This window comes from Aulonocara stuartgranti (genome assembly GCF_965226115.1).
Source record: "Aulonocara stuartgranti genome assembly, chromosome: 15".
In the NCBI taxonomy this organism is placed as follows: domain Eukaryota; kingdom Metazoa; phylum Chordata; class Actinopteri; order Cichliformes; family Cichlidae; genus Aulonocara; species Aulonocara stuartgranti.
The window spans coordinates 23,559,763-23,586,495 of record NC_138951.1 but is presented as its reverse complement, the minus strand read 5'-3'; the positions used below and the strand labels follow the sequence as shown (position 1 = coordinate 23,586,495).

At 39.8% G+C, this 26,733-nt stretch overlaps 2 protein-coding genes across 4 annotated transcripts; one reads left to right on the top strand and one right to left on the bottom strand.

Annotated features, from left to right (window-relative positions):
• Window positions 1-543: 543 nt before the first annotated feature.
• On the bottom strand, window positions 544-14,274 carry LOC309689085 (Fc receptor-like protein 5). 3 transcript variants are annotated; one of them, XM_082505251.1, is made up of 6 exons: window positions 13,288-14,274; window positions 7,588-7,625; window positions 2,729-2,992; window positions 2,404-2,649; window positions 1,693-1,977; window positions 544-1,092 (listed from the first exon to the last, which is right to left on the bottom strand). In XM_082505251.1, exons 1-6 carry the CDS (start codon window positions 13,314-13,316, stop codon window positions 1,010-1,012), a joined length of 945 nt encoding a protein of 314 aa, XP_082361377.1. In that variant the 5' UTR covers window positions 13,317-14,274; the 3' UTR covers window positions 544-1,009. The 3 variants fall into 3 exon arrangements, with proteins under 3 accessions (XP_082361377.1, XP_082361376.1, XP_082361378.1); XM_082505250.1 differs by lacking the exon at window positions 13,288-14,274 and adding an exon at window positions 7,694-7,797 and having other exon boundaries at window positions 7,588-7,623; XM_082505252.1 differs by lacking the exon at window positions 13,288-14,274 and adding an exon at window positions 7,694-7,797 and having other exon boundaries at window positions 1,693-1,833; window positions 7,588-7,623.
• A 1,927-nt stretch (window positions 14,275-16,201) lies between these two features.
• LOC309690103 (uncharacterized protein) lies at window positions 16,202-25,821 on the top strand. The gene is made up of 8 exons (XM_082506969.1): window positions 16,202-16,296; window positions 17,183-17,246; window positions 20,012-20,071; window positions 20,236-20,658; window positions 20,769-20,926; window positions 22,347-22,715; window positions 23,328-23,404; window positions 25,107-25,821. The coding sequence occupies exons 2-6, from the start codon at window positions 17,192-17,194 to the stop codon at window positions 22,380-22,382; spliced, it is 732 nt and encodes a 243-aa protein (XP_082363095.1). The 5' UTR covers window positions 16,202-16,296; window positions 17,183-17,191; the 3' UTR covers window positions 22,383-22,715; window positions 23,328-23,404; window positions 25,107-25,821.
• The last annotated feature ends 912 nt before the right edge of the window (window positions 25,822-26,733 follow it).

Here is a 26,733-nt window from a genome sequence, read left to right as displayed (position 1 = left end):
ATTCAGTCCCTCAGCCAATTTTGAGCCACAAAAAAGCTAGTTTAATTCAACTGAAAAAAGATGACTTATTGTAATATATAAATTTGTAGCAGCTTGTAACAGAAGAAAAGTGCTTCATACATGTGAAACATTTTTCCCTGGAGCTTAATTCAGCCATTTTTTTTATTAGGAAATCAAAACAGCACAGAAGGTGGAAATGTTCAACAGGAGAAGCTGTTTAAATGCTCACTGAGCGGCACGACCCTGATCTATGTGACTGGCAGCAACAATAAGAGCTGTTCAGAGTGTCAACAGACTGAGGAAAGGTGCTTCAGTGGTTCCTTTAGTGCTTCATGGCACTCATGGCATTTCCTGACGTAGTCATGATCTTTCAATCTGTTCAAAAATGTTTTCCTTAAACCTGCATTCTGTTTAAAGGCCACTAGGGGGAGACTACATTGGCTGCGAAATGACTTTTGCTCCTATAGAAGTCTGTCACCTCTGACACAGGTTCTAAGTCTCTGATCATTTGTTTTATTATATGTTTTGGTTTTTGTTCAACAGGAAAGAGCAAATGACAGGTGCATGTTCTTCATACACTGATGGAGACAAATGAGGATTTATTTATACCCTGAGCCCAGATGTTCAGGACATGAGGAAAAGGATCCTGGTGCAAAGAAGAGGGACCAAGCAATCCACCCTTGTTTTCTAAAGTAGAATTCTCACCACAGATGGACAGATACTTCTCAAAAACTGGTGCACCCACCATCAGATAAAAACACCAGTAAGAGTAATCTTTTATAGTCTCACATAGAGTGTTTTTAAATGTTTGTTTCTCTCATTTGTACAATCACTGGCAGCAGTCTTTGGTAATAAACTGGGCTTGTAGATATGAATATGCAGTCAAAAAACTGCACTTTGTTTACCTCCAACGTTATACATGACTTTGTGCTGCCATAAAATATCAGATCTATTTAATCTAATATTTATTACTTTTACATGACAAAAATATTTCTCTGTTCTGTGCAGTTTAGAAATGATGCTCGATGGTGACCTCCATGATGTCAAAGTCCTCTGTCAGTTTCTGCTCAGGGTGGGGGTGTGGCGCTGTTGCTATGGAGACAAAGAGTTCAGTCATAATGAGGTAATAATAAGTGAGAAAAACAATCAGAATTTAAGGGGACCCATTTCCACATCTGTATTTTTCTTCTAAGGCCCTTCTAAAGTTGCTTTGCATGATTTACACTTCAAAGTAATCAACACAGCTTCACCTGTGCTCAATTTGTCTTACTTACACCTGAGAATTGATTGATAGATCAGATTGTCTTTGTTCTTACAGTATCTCGGATTTCGAGGCTCTCCCGACATTCCCAGTGTGTTAGCTAGTTTCAGTGTTTCCATGTATGATCCCATGCTTGTTTCTCAGTTTGTTTTCTTTATACTATATACTATGCAGACTGCCTATCTGTGCCAAACTGCCTACAATTTTTAAATAAAGATTTAGATTTTGGATTTTTTTAACAGGTCTTCTCTGTTCTGTTTTTGTGTCCTCTCTTCATTAATTGTTCTAACTTTGGCCGTTTCAGGCCTCTAATAGTCTTTATATATGGCAAAGTCCACCACCATAGCTGCATGCATACAATTATGACAGAAAATAAACAAAAACACAACAGATCCCCTTTAATAGATTGATCATCTGACAGTGAAAGTTACCTGTGGGTCTTTGTCGATATAAAGACACCATTAGGACAGTTGTGATGACATATGGACAGAACACCACCAGGTGGCAGACCACTCTCAAGACAAGTGGTCGGTGAATGGAGACAGCTGGTGGAGCTGAATCAGTAGGCAGAGCTGTGGCAGAAGGAGACGCCATGGCAGTGGATTGGATCGGTGTGGTCATTGGGGTTGAGACAGAAAGCAAAGTTGAGGCAGAAGACAGGGTTGATGTAGAGGGTGGGGATAATGTGGAAGGCAGGGCTGTAGTTGTAGGTTTACCTGTAAAGAGAATGGCACTGTTCAGGTGATTCATGGATGAAATCTAAGATGGTAATCTTAGATGGACGCAACTTTCAGATCTCGTCTGAAAAGTGACGCTATCCATTGGCCACCAGGGGGCAACTCCTGTGGTAGGAAAAAAAACCTTTGGATGGTGTAGAGGTCTATGGGAAACTCAGCTTCCTCACTCTGCGACCTCACTAAGCACCTTCCTGATTACTTTATTGGGTAGTTTCAGGTTAAACAGAACACATAAGAAGTCTTTAGCCAATTAAAGTCTTTGGTTGGATCCGACCTGCAGGTTTGAAAACATCGAAGTGGTGATAGCTAAAAAGCCTGAGGTCTCATATTGGGACTTCATGGGTGACCTCATGCTATCTATGTCCATCTATGGATGAAATAAATGTTGATCATACTGAAAATTACCTGTGACAGTGATCCAGCTGGGTGGAGACTCCCCATGTTGACTGATGTGACATTTGTAGAGGCCTTCGTCAGACAGGGAAACATGAGGAATGGTCATGTGACCTGTCGACTCAGTCCTGATGACGGAGCCATCTTTATAGAAAACAGCTGAGAGGTTTGAATGTGGGGGCTTTGATTTACAGAGCAGTGTGATGCTGTCTCCCTCCATCACAGGAAGCACAGGACTCTGCAGGATCACTCGGCCACCTCCACACAGACACAAACTACAGCATTTCATCCACTGACACACAGCTTCACCAACACTAACTACACACAATATTCTTACCAGTCACAGTGATGTTGACGGTGTTACTGCTTATTCCCTCTCCGCACTCACACCAGTAAACACCACTGTCCCTTCTGAAGATGTAGGTGATGGTACAACACGAACCGACTTGTTTTCCCCACCCATCTCCACACCGACTCCTTTGTCGTTTGGGCGTGTTCCTCCTCACAGTCCATCCAGCAGGGCAGTCCTCAGCCTCACAGCTCAGAGACAAAAAGTCACCTTCAAACAGCTGAGAGCTGCTGGGGCTCACAGTCAGACGAGCTGTGGGGAAGATATGGATTATGCACATTTACAAAACCCTGAGGCAGCCATCAGATTGTCTCTGAGAATTACAGTGAAACAATTAATGCACACAGAACCATCCACAAACACCAACATTTAAGTATGGAAGGTGGTTTTTAAGGGCAGTAGTTGTTTGGGATCACTCCCATTTATCCAGGTTTATCTAGGGTATGGTTAAACTCCATGCAACCACAGTTATTCAGGATTAGATTACATTAGGTTAGACTGGAATTTCTTATATCCCCTGGGTCTTGGAATCTCATCATATGAGATAAAACATACAAACGCTCATTCACAATTTCATCTGTCAGTTTGATTGATAAAAGCACTTAAGATATTTTGTGCCTATTTAACTAATAATTTGGTAACCTGTAGCTTTTCCTGAGGACATCAGTTTATAATCTTCATTAAGGATACCCATCAGTCTCTTCAAATATCTCCTGGAGGAAGTATGCCAATTATCTTTGAATTTGAGATCTGAAGTTGTCAGAATGATTACCAAAACATGTAGTAAAGCCATAATGAATAATAGGTTTGTCATAGAGTAGTGCAGCCCTTAGTTTCACAGTTGAAACCTGAGGACATTGTGGGGCATTTTATAGTCTTTGTGACTCGGGTGATTGCAGTTAATTGCAGAAGATTCATAGTGCAGAGTGATTGTTGATAAAGGTTAAAAAAGAAATCCACACCAAATGGAATGTCAGTGAAGTGGAATCCTTCAGAACAGAGAAATGAAACCGCCAAATGCTGCAGTTCCTTTAATGTCCACCTGAGACTGGCTCCAAAAGTGGGCCATTCACATGTTAAAATGTTCAACTTTAAAGCAGAAATAAACATGTTAATTGAATTGAATTGATATACCTTTATTAGTCCCACAAGGGGAAATTTCATAAGGCTGCCGACCTATTGCACGCAATGGCTGCGCCATCTTACCCTCCGACTATACATACATTACACAAAACATCACATGGGGAAGACAGGTCAGAGAGGTATAACAATGGAAAATGCACCACATGAGAAAGGATAAGGAGAAAAAAATAACTCCCCCCACACTGAGCTCCAACAGGGAGATCAGTTTGAGAACAGAAAAAAACACCTCTGCACATAAAACATGAAAAAACTTTTAATACACCAAAGAAACACATGAAAAGCAACAGGGGTGGGTAAAGGGTGCAGCATCGGAAGGGAATAAGCGTCGAAGGCGTTTGGAAAGGGAGGGGGGATGAGTGTGTGCATATCAGTGTATATGTCTGTGCGTGTCCAGAGTTCAGCTGAGACAGTGTCCTTCGCCCTGCTAGGCTAAGTAAACAGTCTTCCAGCCAACCCAAGTGGCCTTGCATGGAATGGGAAGGAACAGTCTAAACACAGTCGTTATCAGGGTGTTTTTGTTCAGCTCCAGCCTTGAGACCGCAGCTGGCGCCAAAGGGGTATCCGCATGAAGTGATGGCGCTTTTTACTTTAGTGCGAACAGCTCATATGAATTTCAAAGCAGTTCTACAGTCCAACACTGGTCTCTCAATCTCCCGTTGGAGAGCCGCGAGCTTCGCCATACTTGCGTTCTGTGATGTTGTCATTTCATGTACTCAAGGATTCTGAGAACTCACGGCAGTGTGCCTCCCCCGAGATGTCATCCAATTTGCGCCCAGAGATGTTATTCCGAGCTAGCCCTTCCGAGATGTATCCAGTCTGCAGTCAGAGATCTTATTCTGAGTATTCACAGCAGCCGTAGCTTCTCCAAGATCTTATCCGTGCTGCACTCAATGAGCCCATTTTGAGAAACTCATGCCTCTCCCATCGTTTCAATCCCAGCGGGCAGCCTTGTGGGGGTTTGAACAGCCGGTTCCGCTTTCTTAATTCTTCAATAAGTCAGGGCCAAGTCAGCTCCGATCCGCCAGAACCCTGTTATCATGATTCCGAATAGGTAGATGTCTTCAGCACTCAAGCTCACCCAAGCTCAAACTTCTCGTTGAGAGAGGGGTGTCAATTGCATTCAGGGACCAGTTGATCCAATCCATAATTCCTCTTTTAGGTTTTAGAGAACAGACTGTGAGAGAGTGTTCCAGGGAAAAGTAATACAAAAAACACGAGACTAGACAAGGACATAAGAGGCTAAGCAGGGAAGCTAAGGGAGAGGAGGAGGAGGAGAGGAGAAAAGTGCGACCGCCTTCGTCAAGAGCAAGAGCAGAAAAACAAATGTTAACAGCCTGCTACAAAGCAATGTTTGGGTTTTTTGGGTAGTTTCCCTTGTTTTCATAACATAAATTATTTTATTTAACTAATCCACTTGGATTTTGTTGAGGATTGGCCAGGTGTGGCACGTTAGACTGATAGTTGGATGGTGATATCGGCTGCTATAGATGCCAAAATCTGTACGGCTTTACCTCAGTTAATCAAAGTCACTCAACTGAACCTCTGAAGCATGATTGAGCTGCTGGCTCTATTTGAAGCATTTAAATTATGTTATTGAGCCTCCTGTGTGGTGCAGACCGTTGATTTTTCAGTTTTAATAACTGAAGTTGTAGGAATTGGATTGGTATGTTACTTAGTATCAATTAAAACATAAGTGTCTTTGCAGTGTATCCAGTTTGTGAATGCGGGTTTCTAACCAAGCATGCTAGCATTCATTTATCACTCAATTGTCAAGTCTAAATATGTTCACTTTTTATTTGGAATGGAAAGTTTATATATAGTTTGTGGTGATGGTGAGCAGCAGGTTAGGTCAAGATTCAAGGCGCAGAGCACACCATCTACACAGGATGTTTTCTGAGATGAGAGATGCCCAGTTTACTTATCTAAATGCTTCAAAATCAGGAAACAGTGTCTGTCATCAAGCTGAACAGGATGTTGTGGGTAAGTGAGCAACAGCTGTTGCAGAAGGTGCAATGGTGATCACCTTTCTTTCTGCAGGTCGAAAAAGGTTATGTGAATTCTCTTTTCTTGTTGTTATGGAGTCAGTCTGCCAGTCCGTTTATGCAGACATTGTTAAGAAGGCTCTGAAATGCTGGAAAAAAAAATAAAATGAGGCAGAATTTCAGAGCCCTCTTAACTAGAAAATATTCATAGTATAAAAGGTAAAATGTTGCAGAGCTTTAATTATTTTACTACTGAATGACCCACGTTCACATCTAATGTGACCTTTTTTGTCAAGACTAATCACTGCTGATGAAAGCTGGGTCTCCAACCACAACCCACCGACCGAACAGTAGCTATAAGTTTAAGTTTGCAGTCGAAGTCCGAAGCTGACGAGTTTCAACATTCATGAGGTTGTGCATTATAAACTCGGGTCATATCATCAGTGAGGAGCTAACCAACCTGAACTGTGGTGACTGCTATCTTGTGCATGCATTTAAGAGGGTTTCTTGGCCACAGCAAAGCATTCAATGCACACCACTGCCCCCCCCCCAGCAGCTCAGCCTCAAAATGAAATTCAAATGAACGTGGAGACAGTACTTTTATGTGTAAATACAAAACTTCAGTATCAACACCACTGGATTACTACGTTGGGCAAAATTGCTGAAGCTTTTTTTAAATACTTCCTTTTAGCTGGATATCATCTAATGATTTGAGAAATCTGTCTCTAATTGCATCTTTTCCTTGCTCAGCTCAACGACCCTTCATCAGATTCACTACAAAACTGTCGGGGTATTTTGTGGACGTGAGCAAGTTCCATTTTGAGTTTGAGGTTATTTGGACGAAAGGTTCCTCTGTTACCGCTGCTTCCTCCACGACAGCTGCTGCCTGCTGTGTATACATGAAGTGTTATACAATACACACACAGGCATGTATGTTTGGCTATATTTGTGAGGACATTTACTCTTATTAATGCTTTGCCAAACCTGTTACGCCTAAAACCAAGTCTTAACCCCTTAAATAGGCCTTTGAAAGGGTGTGAGGGGAAAAAATCCTTCGTCACTTTGAATTCCTAAAATGTAAACTAGTTTGTACAAAGACAACTGGACATGACTGGATTTAGGCTTCTTTGTCTTTGGTTTCCTGTGAATCAGTCACTTCACCATAAAGTATATAGCAGTAAACCACGATTTAAAAAAACACATAATCATGCATGCACATTCAGCGAGCACATATCCTTCTAGCCTTACGCTTTTTAACCATTAATTAATGATTGGTTGTATCTGTGAACTGTAGTTCACAGATACACAGAGAGCATATAAACCAAGAGTACCTTGTTGAAGCAACTTTTATGTATTTGACTACATCTTTGTTATGAAGCCTTCATTTAAAAAAATCCAGATTTAGATGCATATCTATATTTATGTCTCTGAATCACTTTCCACTGAAACTGCCACCAGAAATTACCTTTTATTTTATTTTTATTGTATTAACCTTGATACTTAAACCTTTAGCTTATCTCTGTACCTTTTTCTGTCTCAGCTCAGTTACGAGCTACATGGAAATAATTCATGGGAAAACTACGGAGGCCTGTGAAATTATATGTTCTGGTAAGTGAAAGCATATCTTAAAACATTCGTTTGTTTTTTGTACACCATGTTGTATTTAAACATGTAATTGTATAAAGTGGGGTTTCCTGGTAGAATAAAACAAAGAGATCTAACCTTGATTTGTTGAGCCACACAGCAGGGAGATCAACCCTAAATAGAATAACACTCAGTTAGTTTAAGTTTCACAATAATCTGACAAAAGAATATGTGGTGTACTTACACAGCAGCCACAGGACATATGCACCCTTCATTCTTTCAATTGGTCATATTTGACTGAGACTTAATAATGACACTTCACTCAGTTTACAGTAAAATGAAACTCGCGTCCCCTCCCTTTGTGGTTTCTTTGTCTGAATATAACGAAAGACCCTTTTCCATTCCATAGAAGCAGAAAAATTACGTAGTAAGAGATTTGATTGGACCACAACCTTAAGTTAACCATCAGCTCTCTCGTGGTTTGTGTGTTTTTCTGTTTTCAGTCATTGATTTATATTTTTCAGTATTGGCCTCTGTTTGGAGTTTCTTGAATTGCAGTCAGTAATAAAGACAAGGTGGGAGTTTTGGCTCAGACAATAGTAAAGATCCAAAGCGCAGAAAGTATGACAGCTATAGCTGTAAAACAGTGTCTCATGGGCCCCGGCTGGTTAAGGATGTTGTCTGTTTTTGTGTTCTCTTCACCTGCTGTTTCTGAAAATGTTGGGCAGGTCCTGTCCAGACCCACCCACTGGGTGGAGTCCTCAGGTTCCCACTTAACCTGTCACTCCTGTTTACTCATCAGGCATCCAGTATTTAAGGACCAGCTCGAGCTAGTGACAGCTAAATGAAGCTTCATGAAGTCTTTCAGCCAATTTGATTGCAAAAGAGTTTAATCCTCAGGCTTTATGTGCACACAGACCTCCCTCGCCACCTGCTGGTCAAAAACTGCCAAACACACAGACTTATCACTCTTCATTTTAAGTGCAGTCTTACATGTTGTGTTGTTTTTTTGTTTTGTTTTGGGGGTGTTGTTGTTTTTTCACTATGGATGCAAAGTCTGTCAATAAAGATTGACTGATTTACTGATCAGTAAAATTACAGATATTTGATTTTCAGATATCATTAAATAAAGCTGTGGTAAAACGAATCATAAATGATCAGACACAAAAAAATAGGGCAGAAGCACTGGGACATCAATGACACAAAAAGTAGTGTATACCATATTCAAAAGGAAAGCAACACAACCAATGGAACACCAACAGAAAATGTTAACAGAGAATAGAACAAAAGGCAGCCAACATCCAAAGAGGATCAAAAGCACTGGCAGCAATATCTAGGGACCTGTAGCCCCTAAAGCACCCACACCCATAGCTATATATTATTATTATTATTATTATTATTATTATTATTATTATTATTATTAATAATAATAATAATAATAATAATAATAATAATAATAATAAAGTGTTTTCAGTAATAGGATCAAATTTGGAGACTGTATACAAAGACTCCAGTCATTTGTTTTTATTGTTGTGCTTTTTGTTAAGGACAATTAAAGACACTAAAATGTCATTTAGTGCTTTTATTATTATTTTATTATGATCATATTAGTTGACATTATCCCAAAAATCAGCTAACATGAGAAAAGTATAACAACACATTGTTGACAAACATGACACTCAAAATTACATTTTTCATTAGTATTCATGTGAGCCTTTTAGTGATATCAGCAGTGATGCTGGCACATTTGGGGAGAACTGTCTTTATCTGAATCTGGACACAGGCACACACAGCAGGGAAAAGCAGAGAGAGGGGGAGGGAGACCTCTGACCTTTTAACTTGTCAAATGTTTTAAATACTGAGCTTCAGCAAACATTGAATGTGAAATTATTTCATATCACTTTATATCTTTTTTATCTCAAAGGCAAATGTCTCTTACACTGTATATAATGATGCATTATCTATCAAATAGATAAATATTGTTTTTCTAAATATTGTCTGAAAATGAAAGCTTACTTATACGATATGGGTAAAAAGAAAATCCCAAGATGTAAAAAATGTAATAAAATAAGTAGAGTAATATATTAAATATTATTTTATTGGGGGAGAAAATCAGACCTGTCAGTCATAACTGTCTTAATTCATATAGAATAGATATCAGAGGAAAAACAGGCTGACGTTTGCTAAATGGGTCAAACTGGGCAGAAATGATACACATAAAATCCTTATAAAATATGATGTAACACTATAGACCAGCAGGCACGTGCAGAGGGGGGGGGGGCTATAGGGGCTTGAGCACCCGCCCCTTTCCTGATGGGTGCCCAAAGTGCCCTTTTGTTGAGCCAACTTTTAAAAAAAAAAAATTATTATTATTTTTTATGTGTGTGTGCGTGCGTGCGGAGTCCTGTCTGTGCCCCTCAACAATAATATTGAACTATTAATCATAGTTTTGCTAAATAAAAGGATCTGGCTTGCATCAGTCACATGATCACATTTAACCAATGATCGCCCTTGACGGAAGAACGCGCTGGTTACCAGCCGGGAACGAGCTCACAAAGAGCACGCGCATTTTTAGCGGTCCGGAGCTGTAGGAGAAACACAAGTTAACTCAGAGACACAGACTGATGCGACAAAACCAGTAAGTAGGTGTACAGCTAGGGTTGCCAACTCCCTGAAAAATAAATAAGGGACACCTCGTGGCCAGGGCCGGGCGACCCAATTGTCTTCACCCTTCCCAGTGTGGTGAATTTTCTAGCTCTTTTTTTGTGTGTGAAATTATTTTTTTAACCATTTGACTTGAATTTGATTTAAGTAGATGTGTATTCTTTGTGATATGAACACATGTGAAACAAATGATCATTTAGCCATTTATTTTTAGCTCAAAATGACAACATTAACACGATAAAACAGGTCTCCTTCTTAAACAGAAGCCTGTCATGCTTAACTTTTGAGAATATAAGTAAATCTTTCTTTAAAAGAACTCTGTCCTGCTTAACTTAAAATAATAGAAAACAATAGAAAGAAAAACATTCTTGTAACAGTGCACATTTAGTGCATTTAGTACAATTGGCTTCAGTTGAGGTATTATTTCAGCTTTTCTAATGCTAATCAGCTGCTCCTGTTTGTAAACCCACTTGCTCCCATGATTACGCATCATAACTCATCATCATTATTCATCTATGTATTACTTTTATGTATTAGTCATCTATTTGTTGTAATCATCTATCCTTGCAGTTGTTTATTACACAAAATAAATTATATTATCACACTTCTGGCCACATAGCGCTGATATTCACTGCACATGCCCATATTAACGTTTTCCAGCCAGGTGTTTTCCTTTTCCCATTCTTCCCTTTCTCTGAGGGGAACAAACATTGCTGCTCTAATGCTGGGCTCACACTGTGCAGTTTTAGGCCCATTTTGAGCCGATTTTTGAGTGATCGGACCGATTTTGGCCTTCATCGTGCATCGTGTAGTATACGTGGGGTAACGAGAAGTGATTAACACCTCACGACCAGCTCCCGATCATCAATCGCTCGTGAGGGTCTCACCACAGCCGTTCACACTGCTCGCGCGCAAACACGTAAACGTTGGTGTAAAAGACGGAGCAGCACGGCTGTGCAGCGTGTGATCTGGACACAAGCGATGGAGGCACAACTTGTAGAACTTTGGAAAGCTCATCCGAGCCTTTTCGATGTGGCATCACAAAATTATCACAACCACAACAACCGTGAAAATAGTTGGATTTACACTGCTGCTCAATCACAGCTGCCCGATCAATGTTTTTCATTAGCAATTTAGCAAAGTTGATGGTGGTGGTGTGTGTGTCTGTGTGAGTGTAAGACGGAGAGAGAGAGCGCGACAGATTTTCTGTTATAACCTTCATTTTATGGAGGCACAGTGTGAGCACTCAGGTCGCATCAGAGCATCGGGCGGTATAGTGTGAGACCTGCATCGTGACCTACCAACTGCGAGTCAATCGTGCAGTTTGAGCAGGAGCTGAATAACGTGACTGAAAAAAATTGCACAGTGTCTGCCCAGCTTTAGGTTTACTGTCGTCCGAGACTTGCACCGCAGTGTCTGCGTTTGTTTCCCTGTTGGCCATGCTTCTTGTTGTGGTCATTTGTTGTCTTCCGGTATTTTCTCCGTAAGCGACCTTTCCTCGACCAATGAGATGAGTGGTAATCTGAATTGTCATACTCGTAAGTGTGCTGTCAGCTCATTGGTCACAAAGCAGGAGAGGGGCTGGGAATTATGTTTTCAAACAAAGCGTTAATTCCATTAAAAGTTATAGACTACTTTTGATTCTCACTGTATTACGGGACAAAGTGCGTCCCTTATTAGCTCAATACGGGACGTGTACTTTTGTTTCGAAATACGGGACGATTCCGTATTTTAAGGGACGGTTGGCAACCCTATGTACAGCGTACACTGTAGTGTGTAGCACCCAGGAGTATTAGCTTATTACGTACACGTTGGTAAGTTGTCTTGTTGCAACTGACGCACTGAAATAAACGAGCGTGCTGTGTGTGCAACAGCGCGACAAACATTACCTGTCCTTTTATTAACTGCACAGGTAGTGCTAGTCATAGCTGCTGGCTACCTGTGTAAGGCTGTCATGGGTCTGTAGCTCTGTCACCGTTTTAGGGAACATATTTAGTTTTAAAGTAAGTTTCCGGGCTTTTCCTGCCTTTCTGGAGGGATTATATTTTACTAAAAACGATCTAATATGCATGTCCACATAATAATTATTATAATTAGAATATATTAAAAAAAACACAAGCTGTATTTTAAAGAACATACATTAAGAAGCAGATTATATTAGATTTATATTTTAAATAAGACAAAATTTGGATTTTACAGCAGTAAAATTTATTGTATCTCTACAGTTTAAAAATGTAATAAGCTTTGCCCCTGCACAGAGTGGATAGTGAAACAAATGGAATCATCATAAATACATTATTTCATATTTATTACTTCCCCCTCATTGCTTTATTATTGTAGCTCTAGTAATAAATAATAATGTAAGGATTCTGTATCAGCACCATGATGCCCATTAGGGCTGGGCCATATTATACCGTTCACGGTAATACCGGTATAATGTTAGGCAACGATAGGAAAATGAAATATCGCGATAGAATATGAGTAAAACACGCATGCGCAGTGCCTTTGTTTTCATACGCACATGGCCGATTGTTGAGTGAAACAGATGAACCAGAATTGGTTTGTAAAAATGGTGCAACTTCAGTGATGTGGAACTGGTTTGGTGTTTGTCTGTCAGATACACGACAAAGCACATTTTTTTGCAGAACATGCAAGCGGCCGTCGGACTAAGATGCCCTTAAATCTGGGAGTAATCTGGGTCCTAAACTCCGTATGCTTCAGGTCAAACGAAAACTGCAGCATCACTGAGAGTTAAAAACTGTCTAAATTCTTTCATCTTTAATAAAAACGATCAGCGTTGCTGCTTTACCAGGTGTAACTATAAAGTTTAACTTCCAGGCATCCATGAAAACAAAATGTATTACATTTAACGGAGTTAGAAGCTAGCAGGAAGCTAGCGGAAGTTAGCTCGCTAGTTTCGCTAGTTACCTAAGCATGATATAGCATGTTCTGACTGAGAGATTTCTGAAAAAAATCAAACGTACAGCTCTGCTATCACTTCCAACATAAATGAAGACAGGAAACTAAACAGCAGTGACGTTTGTAGGGTTACTGAAGTTGGGCTAGCTGGTATATAATGATGTGCTACGTGATCGCTAGTGACACAGCTATGTTAGTGTTGCCCCCCTGGTGTGACAGGTGCCTGGGAGGGGTGCGATCCTAGATCCTGCAGCTGTGTATTGAAATAAAGAGGCACAGATCATGAACTTGTTTACGTTTCAACTGCAGGATTTATTCTGCTCATCAACAGGGGAACAAATCATTAATCGCCTCTCATAAGACCCAGCAATTCTTTGTAACGTGTGGCATAACAGCTGTCAGCGCATTGTCAAAAGTACAGGAATAACCTTGCCGAGTATACATTAACCATCATAAATATAGATAACATTGGCTCGCAGTGACCAGGTTGCCTCAGCCTTTGTTCCGGTTACACATACATATCACTGCATCAAGAAATACAATGTACTGTAACTCACAGCCCGTAAATAGCAAATAACCATTCGTATACAGCACATGAGCAGCTATGCAAGCATTAATTACAGCCTTTGCATCCTGTCTTACTTCAACAAGACATATAGAGAACACACAACTGAGAACGTGCCTTAGCATCGCTACGGTACTTGAGGCTCACTTCCCCCGCTAGCCAGTCCATTAGCCTAGCACGATCACGTTCACATCACGATCTCATTCAAAACACAATACTTAAACAGTACTTAACTTATAACGGTATACTTTCATTCACGAGTTCACAACAGTCTTATTGCTTCTACTGTGTTACCTATTAGTCATTTTGAGGACTAGTAACCCACCTGTGTATTGAAATAAAGAGGCACAGATCATGAACTTGTTTACGTTTCAACTGCAGGATTTATTCTGCAGATTTGCCTCCCAGGGGGGTTTACGCTCCTCCTGGCCGCTATGCGCCACCTAGTGGTATTTTTTAAGTAATGCCATGGAAGATGTAAAGTGTAATTAGAAAATACTGATTTAACACTGAACGATATAACAAAGACCAAAATATAACTGGGGTGTTCCCTTTATTTCCTTGTATGAAGACATAAACTGAACTAACATCCCCATAAGTCTTTTTATCTCTTAATTTTTTAACTATTAGTGTAATCCAGATTTACCAGCCACACATTTCAACTTAACACATATGTTAACCTTTTACATTAGCATAACATAAACAGTGAAGCTGAAGGACGAACACTAACACTTTTCCACTTATAAAAGTTAACGTTAAGGTTCCTCATGGTTAGAGACAAATGCAATCGCATGGCAGGATGCTGTAAACGGACCAATCTTCAGTCAGGAGAACAACTGAGATAATCCATCCACAATACGAGGTTAGTCATTAATATACTGCAGCAACATGGGAATAGAGCCGCTGCCAGAGAATTCAACATTAATGAATCAATGGTACAGAAGTGGAGGAAGCAAGAAGAATGAGTTTAATAAAGTTTGATTTATCTGACTGCTTTGTTTCGCTTAATGTGCCTTATAATCCCGTGCACCTTATGGTCCGAAAAATACGTACTGCACACTGCAGTTTAATGTTGCAAAGCACCTCTTTTTAACTTCAGTGGATATTATACATGGTTATGCTCAGTATATGTCAGCCTATTTCTACTGGAAATGCCTTTTGGTTAAACTTTCAGCAAGGAATTTGCATTTGCACTGTTAAATTTTTATAAAGCTTTAATGTACATAAAAACCAGCTTCTTGTTTAAGTGAAAATAAATGGAAGGTTGTCTGTATGCGCTAGTAATGTTGTGGAGTTGTATTTTGTCTCGCATCAATTATATCGTCAGTTATATCGTTATTGCAAATTTTCAAATATATATCGTGATAAATATTTTTGGCCATATCGCCCTGCTCTAATCCCCATAGTATATACGGTATTCTGAAGAAGGTCTAAAATGTCACTGTGTGTGCATGTGTGTGTTTTATTTAGATGGATTTTAAAAAAAAATATTACTCATGATATAACATTGTCCAGACATGCCTGGTAAGGACATGAGGAGGAAACAGCAGGAGCTGTGTGAGGCTACTAAATGCAGTGCTATAACATTTTTCTGTCATCATTTTATTATAGATTAAGTGCAAGAGTTGTTAGGTGTGGATAATTAGATTATAGTTTATTGCAATAGCAAGTTGTGCCTTGTTCTCAAGTGGAGAGGGATATATGAAATGATGGAAGGAAGAAGAGAAGCAAAGAGTGATTCACAGGCAGAGCCTAAATTATTTCTCACAGTTTTTTGTTGCCTTATGGTTCCAAGCGCTGTCACCAATCTTTGCATTTTGTTATTATCTCATGACACTTGTTTAATCAGCTACCATCTCTCCTATGGACTTTTTAATGTCTACAGTCTCAGATCAACACAGCCCTGCCCTTCCCATATTAGATTCTTGATGAATGTGTGTTGTTGTTCAATGTGCCCCTTTTTAACTTTGAGCACCCGCCCCTTTAAACCTCTCTGCACGGCCCTGTACACCAGGGGTGGGCAACTCCAGGCCTCGAGGGCCGGTTATAGACCCTGCTATAGTCCAACTAACCTCAGAATATATAAATCATGATGCAACAAACACAGCAGTATTATTAATCCAAAATGATGGCATTTATTTTCAGGTGCATTCTGCTGCTGATACTTACATACTTTAACTTTCTCCTTAAAACAAACATACGTTTGACTTGACACCACCAAACAAAACCTGCTTAGGCACCACAATAAACAAACTCACATTAACATTAGTGTAATCGATCCTGATGTATGGGACTGTAAAAGTGATATTCAGTTGAGTGTCATGGTCCTCCTGTCCTCCACAGCTTTCTGTCAAGGTTTAGGCAGCATTCACAACCTGTCTACATTTTTCAGATTGAAGCAAAGGACCTTGTATGAAAAGCGGTTCATTACTAGAAGCTTTTTAACACAGTCATCTTTGGTGACATCTGGCAAAAAAAGTGGGCAAGTCTTTTTTTTTTTCCTTTTCCAGACTTGTGAGCTTTTTTTACTCACAATTCTGACTTTAATCTCAGAGTTTTGAAAAAAGAAAAAACATAAGACGTGCCCACTTTTTTTCTTTCCAGTGGCACTAATAGTCTTCCGCAGCCCATGCGATCCCACATTTCCTGTTGGCTATCCCGGTGCTTGCTTCAGCTTCAAACGGGCACATACAGCCAAGGTAATTTGGAAAGCTGGATGATTTTATGCATTTACATACAACTTGAATGCTACGCAAACAGGTATTTACCCCCAAAACAAGTTTTCAAGTCTAAGACGTCAGATAAACTTTTAAGTTAACCTTTTCATTGATTCGCAGTGTGCTCGCTGAATGACTCGGCACGTTTTAGTTTAATGCTACATTTTCACGATTTAAACAGCATAAAACACATAAATAGACCTATGTCGGGCATTGTCTGACCCGCAGAATATTTTTTGCTAGTAAGTGTCTGTTCGCCTTTTTTATCGAACTGTCAATTTTGAGTTTTAACCAAACCGCTAGCTAATAACTCAGAACGGCTGTTTCCGGTATTCATCACGCCTATTATTTGATCCTACCCCGATCTCGTGCGTGCGAAAAAAGGATTGTATTAAAAGTTTTACTTCTTTATTACAGTTGATAATTTGTTATCAAGCTGCGTTCAGCTGCGACATTTTCACAAGTCACTGCCAAAAACTGATTGCAGCTTCTACCTATCGGAATGTTGTTTGTGGCTTAAAATGACTTGACATCATTCATGAGGGATACATTTGACATGTGCTTCACATATTATAGACCAACAAGTTATCCTTTTTTAAGCTTAGTAACTTAATTACTTTTGCTTGCAATACATACTATTTTTGTGATATTTACGTTTAAGCACTTGGTAAAATATTGCAAACCCTTTCACGCGTGGAACATTATTCTTTTATAGCTTTATTTGCAGCTTTCTGACATGAAAAAGCATGGTGGAATATCTTGCTGAACTTTTTTTTTTTCTCATAGAGAATTATATTTTATACAGTGATGCAAAAAACAAAAATGCCCATTGGCTGAAAATCGGGAGTGTTTGTTCTTGTCATTTCAGTTTGTGAAAATGGCTGTTAAGCACTATCTGATAATCCCGATTCTGGCGGTGTCTGTGTTGGCAGGTGAGCATCATGGTGAGTTTGTTCTGTAAATCATTGTAAAACCGCTCACACCCTGTCAGATCTGGACACAGTTATTTAATAAATACTACAGACACATACAGTGGGATGCAAAAGTTTGGGCAACCTTGTTAATAGTCATCATTTTCCTGTATAAGTCGGTGGTTGTTACAATAAAAAATGTCAGTTAAATATATCACATGGGAGACACACACAGTGATATTTGAGAAGTGAAATTAAGTTTATTGGATTTACAGAAAGTGTGCAATAATTGTTTAAACCAAATCAGGCAGGTGCATAAATTTGTGCACCACAAAAAAAGAAATGAAATCAATATTTAGTAGATCCGCCTTTTGCAGAAATTACAGCCTCTAAACCACGTGTCAAAGTCGAGGCCCACGGGCCACAGCCGGACCAGCGTACATTTATATCCGCCCCGCGAGATCATTTTATATAGATTTATTATTATTGTTATGCATGACCCGGCGATATGAGGCGCTAATAACACACAAACTACAGATCCCATTATGCAGCGCTGCAGCCTCCTTGCAGAACGCTAGGCTACCTGGGAACATTCCCCCGTCAATCAGGTCAAACTTCTGTTAGCTAGCCCCTCACAATGGCGAAGAGAAAAGTTGATTCTGAAAACAGAGCCTTTCAGCACCGGCGGCGGGAGACTGAATATATGTTTACAAACATTGCTGGTAAACCTGTATCTTATTTGTGGCTGTAATTAAGGGGTTTAATTTAAGACGGCACTACGAGTCAAAACATAAGCTGAAAACTGAGCCTGTGGCCTTCCATTTTCTCAATATGTTCCTAACTGTGGAAACAGACAGCTTAAATCTCTGAGACAGCTTTCTGTATCCTTCCCCTAAACCAGTGGTTCCCAAACTTTTTTTTTTTGTTAGGCCCCCCTTTGTTTTACAAGAAAATGTTTGCGCCCTCCCCCCATGCGTGCGCACAAACACATCCTCCAACAACACACACCCATATTTTGCTCCATTACGGTTTATTTCACACCTCAAACATTTAGTAAACAATTAAGCAAATACAAGTAATCTGCAATAAATTACAGGTATAATAAAATAAACTACTAACTCTTTTACGCTACATCCACACCTACACGGGTATTTTTGAAAACGCAGCTGTTTCTATGCGTTTGGGCCTTTCGTCCACACGTAAACAGCATTTCTAATCACAGAAAACTGAGATTTTTTAAAACTCCTTTTTTGCGTTTACGTGTGGACGAGGAATACAGAGTTCGTCACGCAACGTCAAAGGTATGTGCCTTTTTTCACATCATGCTGTGCACCACGTTGTTTACATGAGATGACTTGCAGAATGGCAGATAGTCAGATTAACAGTATTTTATCTCTATCTGCAGGTTTTACACGCTTGCATATAAACACGCAATTACTGTCCCTCTATTTAGAAAGGCAGAGGCGTCACGGTGTGATTATTTTACGTGTAGTTGTTTTTTTCCTGTGTAATAATTTTCAACATTGCTATCAATACATTTTTCAAAAAATGCCTCTCTGTGCAAAATGGGTTTAAAAATATAAACAACTGTGGGATGCTGTTTGTCCGTGATTTGAACCGGGGGACAAATCATTGCAGGATCAGCCTGATATTATTTTTATCCCGCTGTAACTTTACTGTATAAAGAGCTAACATCTCCAAAATGTCAGGAGTAGTTAATCATTACAACAAGTGTTTGTGAACTAAAAATCAAGAATGTGGGATACCGTTTGTCCGTTTTTTTGAATAGCCCAGCGCTGCTCCCGACGCAGGGAAAACCAATTCTGCAGGGGAGACCTACCTCGGCACTTGTGCAGGTGAAGCCAAAGGGCAGATATGCGTCACCATATTTTCTAGTCTTTGGCTTAGAATGAAGTTGGTTTGGAAACATATTCAGCGATGCTTCATCTCCTGCTTTGTGTTTGTGTGGGAGCCCCGTGCTAGCAGTGTCCAAGCGTTTTTTGTCGTCCCCCCCCCTGCTTTTCATACCCCCCCCCCTGCTCCCCCCTAAGGGGCGGGCCCCACACTTTGGGAAGCTCTGCCCTAAACCATGATGGTGAACAATCTTTGTCTTCAGGTCAATTGAAGGTTGTTTTGAGACCCCCATTGCTACTCTTCAGAGAAAATTAAAAGAGGAGGGAAACTTACAATTGGCCCCCTTAAATACTCTTTCTCATTATTGGATTCACCTGTGTATGTAGGTCAGGGGTCACTGAGCTTACCAAGCCAATTTGAGTTCCAGTAATTAGTTCTAAAGGTTTTGGAATCAATAAAATGGCAACAGTGCCCAAATTTATGCACCGGCCTGATTTTTAAACAATTATTGCACACTTTCTGTAAATCCAATAAACTTCATTTCACTTCTCAACTATCACTGTGTGTCTCCTATAATATATATATTTAACTGACATTTTTTATTGTAACAACCAATGATTTATACAGGAAAATAATGACTATTAACAAAGTTGCCCAAACTTTTGCATCCCACTGTATCAATGTGTCTCCAGGAGTTTAAATTGGTGCAGGGCTGCATTAAAATCCTCTACATTCAATCTTTTAGCCTTCTGATGAATTAACACTCAAATATAGACGCAATAAGTGTGATCTGGAAAACTGACTGCTTGTTAAATCAGTTTCTCCTTCAGCTCGCTATTTACCAGAACATTCTGCTATATCACAGGTAGACTGGTGCAGCATCAGCTATCTGTCTCACACGTCACTTTTCCATTATTCTTAATAACATGCAGATATACCCGATGAAGCTCTCACATCCTGCTTGCTGCTAGATATCTCACGTTCCTTCACAGGTATATCTGGACTGACATTAGTAGGTCTCAGATTCATAAAATCTCAGCTGGTGAACACGTACTCTTTTAAAAGGATATGCTTTTATCTCTCTTTGCTATTTATCAAGTGCGTTTGTTGTACGTTTGGCATTATTCAAAGTATTGAAACCGTTGTCCTTTGAAAGCTGTGACAGGTTCCAGCACAACCAATGACCCTGAAATGGATCAGCTGAAGGTGGGGGATGATTCTGCTCCTTCAGTACAGGAAAATGTCACAGCTGAACCTGGAGAGACTGTCATTCTCCCTTGCAGAAATCCTAAAAATATTCCAGTCAAGGTTTTAGAGTGGCACAGAGCTAACAGTAGTCAGTATGTGCTCAGCTATCGCGATGAACAACTTGATTCAGAAGACCAAGATCCATCTTTTATCAACCGAGTGGATGTGAAGGACAGAAATATGACACATGGGGATTTGTCTTTGATTATGACGAATGTAACAACTAATGACACAGGGATATACGAGTGCAGAGCCTTTCAGAGTGGACCAAGCCGCATGAAGAGAGAAATTCTTGTCGTCAGCATTGTCAACCTGAAAGTCGCTCACTCTGGTGAGTTTATAAAGATAAATAAGATAAATTTTGTTATAAAGATGTTGCAGAGGGCACTTTTCTATAAGATGATATCTAACAAAAGTCCAATCATACACCTCTGTCTGCAGGCCAAAAACCTGGCGAGAGGATCGATGGACTGAAAGTGGCCCTGTATGTTGGAGAAGGGGTGATTATTGCTGTTGCAGTTGCAGTTGTAGTTGCAGTTGCAGTTGCAGTAACGGCTGGAATTTGTATCTATAAAAGACCTTCTCGTAATTCTCAAGGGGTAATATAGAAAAGTACACAATTTTTTTTAACAAAGGTCATGACTGAAGAGCAGAATTCATTTCCTATCTGAACCTGGGATGGGAGGAAACGAGGATGGATGTGTTGGACTGAAGACCAAATACTGCCGCCGTGTGTCTGTTTGCATTGCTCTCAGTCTTCACAGAAAGGATGACTTGATAAAAATCTACCAGTGCTGAGGTTACAGGACTCGCTTGTGTGCAGCTTCAAAAAGATTAGAATTTCTAACACACAACTAAATTCAAATTTAAGAAACAAAAGTGACAGTGCCCGTTTTTTAACTAATTTTCCCCAGAGGTCTGGTGGTCCCTCTCTGAAGCCAGACTATTTATAACAGTTCCCAGAAAACTGAGAGTAATGAGTTAAACTCAGTCATCCAGATTTATTTGGTGGGAATTGTGCTCACTATCTTGATCTTTTAGAGCACAGGTAACAGACTCCAGTCCTCGAGGGTTGGTGTCCAGAAACTTTTCCATGTGCAGCACAACTGAATACAATTACTCAGGTGGCTCAAGAGTTGGCAATTTGTCTTGTAATCGGAAGGTTGCCGGTTCGAGCCCCAGCTCTGACAGTCTCGATCGTTGTGTCCTTGGGCAAGACACTTCACCCGTTGCCTAATGGTGGTGGTCAGAGGGCCAGCAGCCAGCAGCCTCGCCTCTGTCTGCCATCACCAGTGTGTGAAGGTGTGTGTGTGTGTGAATGGGTGGATGACTAAATGTAGTGTAAAGCGCTTTGGGGTCCATATTATATTAATTTAAAATGATTTCTTCCAACTTTCCTTTGATAATCAAAATATAATTAAAATGTTGTTACTGTTTCACTTTGTACTGTGCATAATGGCAATTGGTCCCTTTCCCGTCTATGTCTTCAACCAATCAGCACACAAGCTTGTTCCTTCTGAGTCGGTTAAATTGTGACGGTGCTCAGCTGAGAGTTATGTAAACAGACACCAAAGCAAGAGCAAAAATCCAAGAAAAGGAAGTAAAATGAAATGTTTGTTATGACTTTATCTTTCAAAAGTCAGCTTTTAAACTGTCCCTTCCACTAACGCTAATTGATATCAAGTTGAATTACCTGCTTTTCCATGTTGACATTTTTCTTTCTTTCGTGGAGCTTTGTCACTTTTTGCTCTTCTGAAGTTTTTCAAGAAATTGCTTTCTAATGAAGAAAGTCATTTGTGTTTCCAGTAGAGTCCTACTGGAGGATATTGCAAACATTTTTACTTTTTTTTTTTTTTTTTTTTTAATGAAAATGAAGTTGTTAATTTTGTCATTTTGTTCATACACATATGGGCAGCAATGGAAAACATTTTACTCAGAAGAGATGGCTGTTGAAAACGGCACGTGCTTTTTATTTTTCTCTTTTTTTTGTAAACCTGGCTGTAATATGACCAACACTAGCAAGAAAAAGTACAAGATCAACAGAAGCAAGAATAGGATTCATTAAGAGAGAAGAAGGCTTTGCTGGCTGATGACACTCCAGAAGAAATTTAGCTGGGTTGCAGACAAAAAAATCATCAAGAAGATGTAAAAATGCCACGTCGACTCAACTTCATGGTCATTTTGGAGAAAAGTTTGGAGATGCAACAGGACTACACATGTTTGAAGCTCCTCATCAAAAATTACCTGATGTCCTGAAGTGTGACTGAATGGATCTTGTCCTTGACTACAGACCAGCGTGCTCAATCAGCGTGAGGCTAAAAGTGTCCCTACCAGCCTCACAACTGAAGACACCATCAGAAATAGCAGTCTGGAGTGATCTACTGAAAGGTAAATACTGTTTAACTGAAGTCACACTGGCACGCTAATCTGAAGACAGTTAAGCAGTTAACATTAGTTTCTCTTAAAGCAGAGGTTTCAAATTTAAACTCCTTAAGAAGAAACCACCTCAAGACACGTGTGTAGTTCATTGACAGGCTTTAATCTAACAGTTTTCTCTTGTACATGTACAGATCACAAACTGTCAACAAAAAGGTGCTTATTCAGCAAACCGCTTAATCAGTAATGCTTCCTGATTACACAAAGGCAGCCATACAGCCAACCAACAACAATATGTTTCACAAGCCTGAAAATGAGTCTTTTAGTTCTTGCACAGATTTCCACGCATCTCAAAGTGAAAGCTTCACAGGCCTGAACCATCAATTCAATGACTTAATTCGTTTAGCTGTACCACACATTCCTCCTGCTGCTAAAACCATCTGGAAAACATACAACTTCAAACAAACTTTGCTATGATGAAAACTGACTTCACAGCCAAATTCTGCTGTAGTTCCATTCATCTTTTTACTTCAGTGATGTTCTTTATATCTCCATCACTCACTGCTGCAGGTAACCAGGCCAAACTGTTTCTCAAAGTTTTCTGTTTGTGATTTTGTGTTTTAGATCGTCACATGGAGTTTTGGCATGAGCCATCAATATGGAGCTTCCCTGTCTTTCCCAGCCTTATAGATACATCCAAGGTGAATGACCTGTTGGCAGCATGCTGCTTAGTTTGTTTGCCTTGAGGTTTTTTGTTGTTTTTTTTTGTTTTGTTTTTTTGTTTTTTAGGGAACTAGACAGCCAGCCCAGAAACACTACTTACTTGAACAAATTATTACTATTTTATCAATGTACGAGGCCAGTAAATTGTTGTTTCTCAGATTTATGATGTCACCCGTCACTAGTTGGGGCTTTGGCAGGAAATTTTGGACAAAGAAAATAAGTGGTTGTAAACTCACATTAAACCACCTGATATCTCACAGGTGTGAAGTGGGGGGGGAATAAGAAAGCAAACCAACCATACATTTCAGGAATATTTAAAATAAACTTTTACCATTGAAGAAATTCACTACATCTTTTGGACACTGATTACTTTAAGAACCGTATTTAACCTCCTCCGTTACACAGACTGATTATATTTTAATGTTTTCAGAGTGTTTTTGTACTTTTTCCCCCTCCTGCTTAAACAGCTAGAAAATTATTCACCAGCAATATTCCTTACACGAGTACATTAACTGTCTCTCTTTGTTAAAGACGTTGATGAAAAATCCTGTCACCAGGGGGTGACTGCCCTGACCGCAAAAAATGATTTTTGGCCTTCTAGAAGTCTGATGAGTTCATGAGCTCAGTCACTCGCTTTGTGTTATACTTAATACTAAAAGGAGGATTATCCAGGAAATACCTGCATATATGTTTTATATGAGGGGTCAGATCCACCTGCTTACAAAAAACAGTACAAAAAACCAACCATTTGTACACATATTTACAAATGGCCTGCTGAGTGGTGCATGGAGCATGTTCATTGGTTCATGGACCTCCCTGAACTAATGGCATTTATTGCAATTGTCATCTTGCGGGGGGTTAACAGGGTTCCATCTCTAAATGACTGCTGGTCAGCAAACCTGGGAAACCCACAGATAATTGGAACTATGGCACGAAACCGCTTCCAAGACATCACGCTAAAGCGTAGGTGTTGCATGGTTTTTTGTACTGTTTTCATCAATAAATCGCAGCAACAAAGGACATACACCCATGTGTGTTGATTTCTCCCTAAGATGGCAAACTGAAACACTCCAAGTTGGTGACTTTTGGAGATTTATTTCCCTGGATGATTGAGAATGCATCAAGATGAAACACAAAAGGAAGTTCACAGCTTTTAGCAGCTCCCCCACCCCCTCAATCACACACCCCCACTCCCCTCCCTCCAGAATTCCCAGGTAACAACCTAATATACATATGAATGACTAGCCAATTTAGCTTCCACTTGGCTGAAGCTAAAGCTTAGCTAAAAGCCTACCAGCCATTTGGCTGCTCTCCGGGTTTTATAGGTAGAAAAGCCAAATGGCTGCTCTCTGGGAGTTTAAGTGTAAAGACTGACCATTGAGGACTGAGATCTGGAAAGTTTTCTGTTCATGGCTTCAAAATGTTAATCTGAGCCACTTAATCATCACTTTTACCTTATGTAATGATCCTGTGTGATGTTGGAAAATACAGATTTGTTCCGTTTGGTCAGTCCTTAAAAAGCTGAAAGTCACAAACTGTGATCATCTAGGAGCTCTAATGAGGCAGGAATGGATCTCCATGAATCAGGATTTGACCCAGACACTGATGTCCATCATGCCACATAATTGATAATAATCAGTTTTATCATGTTTTTGTTTGTTTGTTTGTTTTTTCCAACAGGAAAGAGGAAATGAGGGGTGCATGTCCTTCGTGCACTGATGGAGATGTTAACGAGGCTAAGGAGAAACCTGAACACTTTACCCAGATGTTCAGGACATGAAGAAAGGGTGGCTGCTGCACAGAACCAGGATCGGGCAATCCACGCTTGTTTTCTAAAGAGGATTTCTACCCAAAGTTGGGCAGATTTTCTCAAAGAAAATACTCCTGTGTCTCTACCAATGGATAAAAATGTTGTATTTTAAGTCTGTAAAATATTCTGTTTACTATTATAATGATGTGTATGCGTAGTTTTAAATCTTCTTTGATAATAGGCTTTTTAACAAAACTGGCTGATTTTAATGCTGTTAACTGTGCAGTTAAGTGATCATGCTCATTTAATCAAATTAAAACCTACTGATGTTCTGACCTTCATAGTCAATCTAGTATCTAGCTGTAGTAGTATGTTACAAGCAAAATGTATTTTAAGTATCACAATTACTCTTATAATCTCATACAATGTTGTGAATCAATGTTTGTTTCATTTGTACAGTCATTAGCAGCAGTCTTTAAGCAATTAGTTAGCAACTTGCAGTTATCTATAGAAAGAGATATTATGTAAAAATGCAAAAAAAATCTGAGCTAATAGACTCAACATTTAATATAGCGTCATGCACGCACCCATACATTACTTTTATTTCTGTAGAAATCTGTATTAGGACCTGTGTTTAACTGTATTTTAAATAAATTAACCTTAAAAAAAAGAATTCTTTGTTTACCTCAAACATTCAGGCGATCATACTTTATGATCGGATGATCAGGTTAAGAGCCTCGGATGACACAGAGGCTCTTAACCTGAGGAGAAGGGAAAACTGTGGAGTTATCGATGGTGGTAATTAAATGGGGGGGGGGAAATGATAGGTGAACAGATTCCTTAATAACAAACTACAAAAGAGAAAAGACAAACGTTGATGGGATGCTGTCATGCTTTATCAGAATAAGTCCATCTATTTTCCTCCAACTTTTTAAATTCAGGGTTGCAGCAGGGGTGGGGGTGTTGGAGTCTATCCTACGTGTTACACAGTCCACCCTGGACTTTCACACCTACACCCAGATCAGCTAACAAGCATGTCTGGATTGTTTGGGGAAGCTGGAGAGAACCCATTCATACACAGGGAGAACATACGAGCTCCTCACAGAAAGACCTCAGCCAACCGGCAGGTTCAAGCTCAAGAACTTCTTCCTATGAAAAGATAAAAAAAGATGCTAGCAATATCCCGTTAGCACTGCCTGAGTTTTTAATTCAACTAACCTCTGTACCACTGGGCTGGCCATGGTGGTAGGTCCTAGATTTAAATCTCCCTGCTGGCTGGTGTCTTTCTAGAAACTTATGTTCTCCGTGTGCTTGTATGTACTTCAGCTTCTTCCCACAGTCCAAAGACATGCATAGGTTAGGTTAACTGGCAATTCTAATTCTAAATTGGCTGTACATGTGAATGGTTTTCTGTCTACAGACTGGTGATCTGTCCAGACTGTACCCTGCCACTTTCTGTATGACAGCTGGGATACAGTGTTTTCCTGTTTTGTTTTGTTTTTTGGCGGGGCCACTGTGTTATACTGAAGTCTTTAAAACATAATGAGACCTGATGTG

Bases quoted from the DNA above. Each gene is read 5' to 3' on its own strand.
- LOC309689085 (XM_082505251.1), bottom strand. From the start codon at position 13,316: ATGATCTGTGCCTCTTTATTTCAATACAC. The intron at 7,626-13,287 runs AGCTGCAGGATC...GTTATTCTATTT, and splicing joins GCCTCTTTATTTCAATACAC to AGGGTTGATCTCCCTGCTGT. The intron at 2,993-7,587 runs GTTAGATCTCTT...TCTTCCCCACAG, and splicing joins GTGTGGCTCAACAAATCAAG to CTCGTCTGACTGTGAGCCCC.
- LOC309690103 (XM_082506969.1), top strand. From the start codon at position 17,192: ATGGCTGTTAAGCACTATCTGATAATCCCGATTCTGGCGGTGTCTGTG. The intron at 17,247-20,011 runs GTGAGCATCATG...AATAACATGCAG, and splicing joins GGCGGTGTCTGTGTTGGCAG to ATATACCCGATGAAGCTCTC. The intron at 20,659-20,768 runs GTGAGTTTATAA...CTCTGTCTGCAG, and splicing joins CCTGAAAGTCGCTCACTCTG to GCCAAAAACCTGGCGAGAGG.